At 50.0% G+C, this 9,378-nt stretch overlaps 6 protein-coding genes across 6 annotated transcripts in view; 2 read left to right on the top strand and 4 right to left on the bottom strand.

The window, feature by feature from the left end:
* The window catches only part of CAD1 (Cad1p), a gene marked incomplete at both ends in the record, with an annotated part of 1,155 nt that extends 544 nt beyond the window's left edge, over positions 1-611 (bottom strand). Inside the window, one exon of the mRNA XM_022607042.1 lies at positions 1-611. This exon is cut by the window's left edge and continues 544 nt beyond it. Within this exon, the coding sequence (XP_022463677.1) occupies positions 1-611 (611 nt within the window).
* A 208-nt stretch (positions 612-819) lies between these two features.
* Positions 820-1,296, bottom strand: DYN2 (dynein light chain; the record flags this gene model as incomplete). Its single annotated transcript, XM_022607040.1, has 3 exons — positions 820-1,047; positions 1,148-1,170; positions 1,263-1,296. 3 exons carry the CDS (start codon positions 1,294-1,296, stop codon positions 820-822), a joined length of 285 nt encoding a protein of 94 aa, XP_022463676.1.
* Positions 1,297-1,479: 183 nt separating this feature from the next.
* Positions 1,480-2,685, top strand: RPN9 (proteasome regulatory particle lid subunit RPN9; the record flags this gene model as incomplete). The annotated part of the gene is made up of 1 exon (XM_022607039.1): positions 1,480-2,685. One exon carries the CDS (start codon positions 1,480-1,482, stop codon positions 2,683-2,685), a length of 1,206 nt encoding a protein of 401 aa, XP_022463675.1.
* A 129-nt stretch (positions 2,686-2,814) lies between these two features.
* Positions 2,815-3,465, bottom strand: KNAG0C03180 (emp24/gp25L/p24 family protein; the record flags this gene model as incomplete). The annotated part of the gene is made up of 1 exon (XM_022607038.1): positions 2,815-3,465. The coding sequence occupies one exon, from the start codon at positions 3,463-3,465 to the stop codon at positions 2,815-2,817; it is 651 nt and encodes a 216-aa protein (XP_022463674.1).
* A 212-nt stretch (positions 3,466-3,677) lies between these two features.
* Positions 3,678-6,662, bottom strand: CYM1 (pitrilysin family metalloprotease; the record flags this gene model as incomplete). Its single annotated transcript, XM_022607037.1, has 1 exon — positions 3,678-6,662. The coding sequence occupies one exon, from the start codon at positions 6,660-6,662 to the stop codon at positions 3,678-3,680; it is 2,985 nt and encodes a 994-aa protein (XP_022463673.1).
* Positions 6,663-7,462: 800 nt separating this feature from the next.
* NPL3 (mRNA-binding protein NPL3) lies at positions 7,463-8,521 on the top strand (the record flags this gene model as incomplete). Its single annotated transcript, XM_022607036.1, has 1 exon — positions 7,463-8,521. One exon carries the CDS (start codon positions 7,463-7,465, stop codon positions 8,519-8,521), a length of 1,059 nt encoding a protein of 352 aa, XP_022463672.1.
* Between the last annotated feature and the right edge of the window lie 857 nt (positions 8,522-9,378).

Raw genomic sequence — 9,378 nt, 5'->3', positions numbered from 1 at the left:
CGTCCAGCTGGGTAGAACATGAGGTCGTCCCAGTTGTTGGACAGAGGCACCTGCACCACGGATGGTTCTTTACTGCCGTCGTGACCCGCTGTAGATGAGGATGTAGATGTAGATGTAGATGTGGTGGCCACTGACGGTTCGCTCCGCGTGCTTGACGGCGTAGCCGTCGAGATGGGCTTGTCGTTTGCTTGCGGTACCGGGTCAGCGACAACCGCTGCCGCAGCCGTTGCCTCGTTCGCCGAGTGCGCATCCTCCGCAGCCTCGAGCTCCCGTCGCAGTGTGTCTCGAGTCGGGTCCCGCGCGGTCAACAGCTCTCGGACGGTTTTGTCCCTGGGCTTCTCCCCACGGAACTTGTTCGCCTCACCGAGCAGATCCCGAAGGTGCGCAGCCATCAGCTCCGCGCGGTCCTCGTTGTAACTGTTCAGCCGCTCCAGCGCGGCTATTTTGTGCTCTAACGTCCTCAGCTTCGCCTCCTTCCGCTCACGATACGCCCGCTGCGCGACCCGGTTCTGCTGCGTCCGCTTGTTCTTCGCCTCGACGTCCAACTTCCGTCTCCCGGGCCTCCCAACTTTCTTGGCCGTCTCAGCAGCTGCCCCAGTTGTCAGTGCCATCGTGTACCAGTACCCTGCAGCAACTGATCTTCCTCTACTGTGTCTCTCTTCTTCGATGCGTCGCAACTGTTCGAGTTCTAATCGAGTTCAACTCTGACTCTCGAAGACTCGAAGAAGCGATGATTTGGTCGCCTGGAGGCGCTGGGATGAGCAGTACTGCCGCTACCGTTGTTCTTATATATCGATACGTACTGGTACATGGGGCTGTTCAGGTCTTGAAGACGAGGAAGGCGAGCGGTCCGATGTAGAAGTACAAGAAGTGCGCCTTCTCGTGCGTGACGTACGACCCGAAGTTCTTCCCAACAACGACGTGCCAAGGTCCGCCAAACTCCGCGTCAAGTGCCTTCTTCAGCGTGCTCGCAATGTCTCTCTCCACTGTGTGCTCCGCCATCGCAAGTCTTGTCTGTTCGTACACCGCGTCTCTCATCTCATCGGACTGTTACAAAGTGTGCGTGCGTGCGTTCGTACGTGCGTGCGTGTTAGTAACTATGAAGCTGTTGCAATGGTGTATACCGTCTCTACAATGGATAACATACAATGTCTGATGCCTTGAGGATAGCTGTTCGGTAAAGGGACATGGGGGCGGCGGTCCAGTTGTTTGTTAGTATTGAGGCTGTCAATCACTCTGTGGAGTAACACATGGGGACATACGTTCTGGGATCTCTCCTGCACCATGTGCTGACATCGTGGCGGTCGTGAATGTGTCTGCTGAACGATCTACTGCAGTGAATCTGGCCCTCCAGATCGTTGTCGTCAACAGCTTCAACTTTTAGTTTAAATTTAAAACATTGGGATTCCGACGGCAAATGAAGAGACCCCAGAGTTCCTTCAGAGTTTGAACAGTGCAATCAGGTCAATCATATTGAGGATGAGCAACCATGAGATAGACACCGTGCTTGCGGAGCTTTCTGGGCAGTGCCCCGCCGAGGCTCGCCCCGTTTTCGAGCAGTTTGAGTCCCTCTACGAGGCGAAGTTGTGGCACCAGTTGACGCTTGTGTTGAAGCAGTTCTTTGCCGAGGACGCCTCTGCTGGGCTGAGACTGAAGCTGTACGATGTGTTTGTGTCCCGGTTTATTGACAAAGTTAACCAACTCGATGTCGTGGACTTTCTGCTTGCGGCGTTGGCGGAGGACGGAAGGGACTCTCTAAACTACTTGAGCCAACTGCGGGAGCGGTTTACTGTGCTCGACAAGGAGATGGAGCAGAGCAGAAACAGCGGGCTCAGTGACCACAGGGACGCACAGCTACTCATCGACTTGGAGACCTGCCGCGTGCACTTGCTGCGTGGCGAACTCGCGCAGGGGAAAGACCTTTTAAACGAGTTGGAACCAACGATCATGTCCTTGAGGGACCACTCGAAACGGAAACTACCACTGAGGATTATGAACAGTTTCTACTCGGTCAACTCGCTGTACTTCAAGCGCAAGGAGGACTTCAATAGCTTTTATTCAAACTCGTTACTGTACTTGTCCACTTTGGAGTCTGATGCTACTTCCGCTAGCGCAAGGCAACAGGAGGGCTCGGAGTCCCTAGCGTATGACCTTGCCATCGCGGCGTTACTTGGGGACAAAGTGTACAATTTTGCAGAGTTGCTTAATAACCCAGTGATGGACTCGCTAAGAGGTAAAGACAAGTACGCTTGGCTTCTACAGATGTTGCAGTCGTTGACACAAGGGGACTTCGACAAGTTCAACGAGTCGATATCCAAGCAGATGCAGCAGGTACCAGTGCTTGCAGCGAACGAGACTTTCCTCAGACAGAAGATCTGCCTGATGACGCTTGTCGAGAGCATCTTTTCCAGTAGCGTCAGGGTGCTGACTTTCTCTGCGATCGCGGAAGCGACCCATTTGGACGTCAACGACGTCGAACACCTCGTCATGAAGTCGATCAGTCTCGGGCTGCTGAAGGGGGTCATCGACCAGGTCTCACAGGTTGTCACCGTCACGTGGGTGCAGCCTCGGATCATCAACGCGGACCAGATCGCCAAGATGCGCGACAGACTGGTCAACTGGCAAGAACAGGTCGCCACCCTCAGCACAGAGATCGAAAAGAACGGGAAACCCATCTGGGTGTGAAACCAGCGCTTTCTTCAACAGTGGCTAGCTCCCAGGGTCTGTGTACGTAATTGTGTATTGTATCTTACATAAATAAAACGTATACTCACACAGATGAGGCTTTAGTGAAAAGTCTTGCCACACTCTCATTCAGATAATATGCTTTGTCTTGAAGTACCGTTTCAAGTATGTGATTTGCCACACGGCGACGCAGCCAAGCACGACGACGGTCAGCAGAAAGAAGTTGATCACCCGCGAGTTCGTGGACTCGTTTGTATCTCTGAGTCGCTCCTCACGCATCTTCATGTACACCAGTTCGTCGACAATCTCATCCGTCAACTCCTCGATCTTACGCAATTCGACCTCAATTGGTTTCAACTTCTCGTTCGCGGACAATTGGTTCCAGTCCCGCGCCTGCGAGCCAATCTCGACGTCCAACTCAACGGAACGAGACAGCCCACGGTTCCCGCCCGTGTATTGAAGCTGGTTCTCCAGACACATGTCAAAGGACGTGGTCGCAGGGGACACGAATGCCACTTTTGCGTCGCCGACGAAATTACGCTTGCTGCGGTACTCGTTCCCGGCAGAATCGTACACGAAGAAGTTCAATTGCTGGCCATCGTTCGCAGAACCATCAGTCGTTATCGAAATAACGACCATCTGGCCCTCAGAGACGAAATCCCGGATGCAGAGCTTCTTGCTGGGATCAGAAGTAGCGGGGACGTCAAAATGCAAAGCGTGCGACATCGCATGCCAAAACACGCTGAATACGAGCCACTGCTTCAAATTGAAAACTTTCATCATCTCTCTTTTCCTTGGAATCACAATGGTTTTTAGAGCAAAGGGGAGAACACAACGACGAAGATGACAATTACAATCCTGCCACAAGTCCAACGTCACTTTTTGAACACGTCTCTCTCAAAAGCAAACGCTATTTTCATATTCTTGTTTGAATATTTTCACTATTTACAAAGAGCATCGGTTGCCAACGCCTTGAGATCCACAGAGATGTATCACGACGCAGACAGCGTCACGGTGTCCCACGCTGGAGGATCCGTTTTGCCCGGGATGGGCGCCCCGACTACGACTCCGTACCCTGGTTGCCGCTTCAGGTACTTGTCCCTGACGCGCTCGACGTCCTGCGAAGTTGTGTCCAAGAACCTCTCCCTGCGCTCTTGCCGCATCTTGTGCGTTATACCGTTCTCGAAGTTCCAAACGGCCTCCCCGCGACGGCTGATCGGCGCGTCGATGTCCTGGAACAACCGCAACTTGCCGTTCGTGACGTCCGCGGCCTCAATGTCGAACGTGCGGTGGAATACCTGTAGCGACCGCAGCGGCGTTGGGTCTCTGTAACTGTAGTAGTTGAAGGACCCGACGAGCGAGTCGTAGCCAGCACCGCCGCCGTACGCACCACCGCTCTCGCGGATCTCCTTGTGCAGGTGCTTTGAGGTCAAGATTGACGAGAGGATCTGTAAAGGTGCAGTGTCTGCGTGCACGTATGGAATGTTTGTGTTCTCGCAGTAAGCCGTGTAGTGCGTTTGGAAGGGGAAGTTTAGAAGAGTCGGTTTCGTGCCGGACAGTAATGGGTAGTCCCCCGTGGTGAACGACTCATTGGAAGAGGAGAGGAATTTGTCTCTGAAGGTCGCCAGTTGTCCCGTGATAGCCTCCGCTTGGTTCGTTGTATCCGTTGTGACAAAGAATCTGAGCCTGTCCTTACAGTTCATCATTATCAGTTGCAATTGGACCAGTTTGTCCACTACCATAGTCTGGAACAGCGACTCGTCCTCCAAGTACGAGTTCAGTTGCATGACGAACTTCAACTGTTCGATCCCACCCAGAGTTTCAGCGATCGCTTTGGTCTTGCTGAAGTGTGCCGTGGCATATCCTCTAGCAAAGGAGTGACCAGCCTCCGTGACAGAAGAAACCGCGGAGGAGGCAAGGATCTTGATCAGCACCTTCAACACGTTTTTGTTCGCGTTGAAATCTGTGTTCAAGATCAGCTGGTCCCACAGGTCTACCACCTTACCCCCTTTGTGGTTGAGGCACCAACCGTCGAACCCGAGGTTGAGTCTTGGTTGTAAAGTCAGCGGATCCGTTGTAACACTGCTGTGTGAGGAGATCCCGCCCGTGTTCAATTTAATTTCGTCCTCAATGTCCTTGAACGGTTTGGTCTTGGTGCCGAGACTAGTTAAAGAATCGGCAAACAGGGGTAGGTACGCGTACAGATCATGCGGGATAAGATCGTTCATCTCTATTTTGCCCCTCATGTACGTGATTCCGTTTGTGTCTGTGATACGGACCATTGTCTGATCGTTGAGCATCTCAACAGGGTAGTACACAGCCTCTCTTGAGATATCGCTCGTTTGCAAAGTTGGCAGGCATGAGAGATTCTCTTTCTTCGCTTGCTTGTCCCTAAGGAGTAATCCTCTGTCGTAAATAATCTGACGGTCTTGTGTGTCCAGTTTGGCCACTTTGTTCTTCAGTCTCGCTTGCTCCTCCTCTTCCAGTTCTTTCGCCAGTTCTTTAGACCCGACCATTGAGAAGTGGAAGATCGGTTTGTCCAAGATCCATTTCTTAACCAGATCATGGAACAAAGCGCTTCCCCTTGTGGCAAAATCCTCTCTGAACCTATGGATCAATTCCTCAAACTTCAAAGCTTCGAAGGGATCCATCGAGTTTGTCCACCCGGGTAGGATCGAGTACAACAACTGCAACCCAAAATCCGGTTTGTGATCCTTCTTACTCAGTTCCAGCTGTTGAATGATAGCGTTCACCTTCATTTCTTCGATGGGTGCCACGGCGACCTTTTGGAACACATCATTAACGCAAGCCCGGAACGCGTCCACGTCGGAAACCCCAGTAACACCAACCGTCAGCACATTTGTATCTAGAAGTGTATCCACTCCGCAGTTCACTGTGAACTCCGTACCTATCCCGGTATCTATCAGCCGCTGGTACAGTACTGACGATTGTCCGTCCATCAGGATGTTCCCTAAAACCCTCCACAGGAAAGTCTCATAGGTATCTTTCGAATCCCCAATCTTCCACGTCATAGAAGTCTTAGTTTGTTTCTCCTCTGGCAACATCGGGTCGAACTGGCCCTGTTTAACAATGTGCATGTCTTTGTCAAAGTCGAGTTGTTTCAAAGCTCGAGGTGACTGTCTCCTCCCAAACTCTACAAACTCCTTGTTCAGTCTCTTCAGAGTGTCCTCCAATGGGAAATCCCCGTAAGTGAACGTCCTTGCATTCGATGCATGGTAATTGTTCCTGTGAAACTTCACAAGGTCCTCGTACGTAAGGTCGGTAATCTTCTGAGGGTCCCCACCGGAGTTATTCAGGTCCGGGTACAGTGCCTGTTGGAACTGCGACCAGAAGAAGTAGTCTGCGTTCGAGATCTGTCCCTTCATCTCGTTGTACACGACGCCCTTAAACACGATCTCGCTCGTCTTGTCTTCCAAGTCCCTGTTCTCAAGCCGCCAACCTTCCTGTACGAAGTCTTCCCATTTGAGCAGAGGGTTTAGTATCGAATCCAAGTAAACGTCCCTCAGATTAGCAAAATCCCTACCGTTAGTCGTCGCGAAGGGGAAGAAAGTGTAATGTGGACCCGTCATTGCGTTCATAAAGTTTGCGAGAGATTTGTTCAACATCTTGAAGAAGGGGTCATGTACAGGGTACTTCACTGACCCACACAGAGTCGTATGCTCCAAAATATGCGGAACACCTGTAGAGTCCGGCGGCAGCGTTCTAAACCCAATACTGAACACGTTATTGTTGTCGGCCCTATCTAAGTGCAAATGTTGCGCTCCAGTTTGCCCATGGACCAAATCCACGGCAACCAACCTCCATTCTGGAACGGGCAATACCCTCTTGATCTCGTATCCGTGCAACGCCTGACCCACTGGGTACTTCGTTGCCAGGTGCGGCGACCATGAAGCAGTAGCTAAAGTCCTCCGAAGACAAAAAGATCCTTTAAACAGAGACTGTCGACACCTCAACATAGCGAAAAAAAGGCGAACACTTGTATACTAGACGTACAATATAGTATCACAGCTAGAATGCCAAAAGAGTACAGACGATACAGACCACCAACACACAAGCACACACCTTTACTCTGATAGCATCAACCTTTCAATCACACTGTATAGTAAGTGTGAAAAGGCGGGCATCACAACAGAATATAATTTAAGACCTGAAGCCCTAAATTAGGGCTTAACCAGTAAAGATAGCCCTAATTTAGGGTTTTTGAAAAAAAGGGTAAACCCTAATTTAGGGCTTGGTAAATTAGATGTTACCCCACTGTTAGGGCTTTATAAATAGAATTTATTTTGAAATTAGGGCTTTGTAAGTTTTTGGGTGTTAAAGTTTCTGGGGCTTTACCCGGATTTCAATTTTCCAAAGATGAAAATTTTCAAATTTTGTGTTTAAAAGAAACGTCACACGCTGTTGAGCAGTTACTGACGTTTCACTCTTATGACAGAGAGGTAGTTGAAGCAAGCTAGAGAGTAATACAGATGTCCGATACTGTAGCTGATCACGAAGAACAAGCACAACACACTCAGGTGGAGAGTGCCCCACCTGTGGAGCAGCCACAACAGGAGGCTGCCCCTGCTGCTGCCCCTGCTGCTGCGGTGGAGGAACAGCAGAACAACGACGCTGCACCACCACCACCACCCCCAGCTGCTGAAGTGGTGAATGAAGCTGCAGCTTCTGCAGCTCCAGCTGCCGATGCTGCCCCATCTGTAGCCTTGCGCCAGCTTGGCTGTGGTGGAACTACCACAACATCCAGAACAACCAGAACATGAGTACCCTCGTGCCCCAATGGATGACTCGCGCATTCCAACACACCCAGAACCACAGCCATACTACCCTCCTCCACAGTCGATGGGCGGTGAACACGGTCGTCAGCCATACGGTTACGGTAACCAGTACCACAACAACCATCACGACCAACAGGACGGTGAACTATCCACGACAAGACTGTTTGTCAGACTTCCCCTTTGACGTGCAAGATGCAGAATTGAACGAGATATTTGGTCCCTTCGGTCCAATGAAGGAGGTGAAGATCTTGAATGGATTCGCTTTTGTCGAGTTTGAGGAAGCAGACTCTGCGTCGAGAGCGATCGAGGAGGTTAACGGGAAACTGTTCGCCAACCAACCTTTGGAGGTCGTGTTTTCCAAGATGCCAGCTAAGAGATACCGTATGATGATGAGGAATCTCCCAGAGGGTTGCTCTTGGCAGGAGTTGAAAGATTTGGCTCGTGAACACAACTTGGACACTACTTTCTCCAGTGTTAACACCAGAGACTTCGATGGTACCGGTGCGTTAGAATTCTCCTCAGAGGAAGTTTTGGAGGATGCGTTGACGAAGTTGAACAACATCGAGTTCAGGGGTCAAGTTATCACCGTCGAGAGAGACGATAACCCACCTCCTATCAGAAGATCCAACAGAGGTGGATTCAGAGGCCGTGGTGGTTTCAGAGGTGGTCCAAGAGGTGGGTTCCGTGGTGGTTTCCGCGGCGGTTTTAACAACGGTCCAAGAGGCGGGTTCCGTGGCGGTTACGGCGGTCCACCAAGAGGTAGTTATGGTGGCCCCAGAGGTGGTGACCGCGGTTTCGGTGGCCCACCAAGAGGCAGTTACGGCGGTGGTCCAAGAGGCGACTACGGGCCCCAAGAGGTGACCGGCGGTGGATACGGCGGGCCTCCAAGAGGCAGTTACAGCAGTGGTCCAAGAGGTGGCTATGGCGCCCCACCAAGAGGCGGCTATGGCGGCGGTGCACCAAGAGGCGATTACGGCGCTCCAAGAGATTCCTACAGATCTAGAGACTTTGCTCCAAGGGAACACTCCCCAACAAGGTAAGTTATATTCAGTATGAATACGGAATATTTTTTCCATGAATAAATTTTGTTTCTTATTAGCTCTATCGTTGTTCCATCCACCTTCCAGGTTTTCTCATCCTTAATGGAAACAAACATTCTGAAAACAGGGCAGATTGAAGAAAGTTTGAAATGAGATGAGAGAATATTGAATTACTGCATCTTCACCATGTGTCCGATATATGAAGAAGAAGAAGAAGAAGAAGTAAAAAAATACAATCAGATCAAGAAGATGAATCAAATTTCCCATATACGTTTTTTCTTTGTGTTTAGATGAAATTAATCTTTGAGGATAAACTTTGAGTCCCTTTATTATGTCATATAAATGTTTCCCCCCGTCACCGTTTTTCTTTCCCCATTTTGTACAATAAGCAACAACAACCAAAACACACAACCGTGTAACGTACTTCCTTCCCCCGCCTCTCGTATTCCCTTATTCTTCTGTTTCTAATATGAGAACTAAATCATTGTCACGAATAATAATAATCTCTTCTTCTCCCTCCCTCTTTCTATTCTCTCTTTCTGTGTTTCTTTCTCTGTGTGTGTATATTACAATGTCTTACAAATCTCCAGCCAGGATCCAAGAACAGTCCATCACTTTCTTGCTTACGTTACTAACAGCAAAAGCACTTATTTCATCCATCCAAACGGACCGATGTGTTCGTCACTGTCGACCAACTTTGAAACTCTTTTTTTTTTTGTTTAACTATGTAGCAACCACCCCATACTGGTATAGACGTCCAGTTGTATATATAGATGTGTACTGTAAAATTATCTTGCTAGATCTTTGCATCCATTGAGAAATCCTCTCTTTCATTCACCTGTTTCCAACCTCTTCTA

Source organism: Huiozyma naganishii, chromosome 3, assembly GCF_000348985.1.
Source record: "Huiozyma naganishii CBS 8797 chromosome 3, complete genome".
NCBI lineage: Eukaryota > Fungi > Ascomycota > Saccharomycetes > Saccharomycetales > Saccharomycetaceae > Huiozyma > Huiozyma naganishii.
Note: the sequence above shows the minus strand (reverse complement) of the source record. Positions and strands in the feature narration are given on the sequence as shown.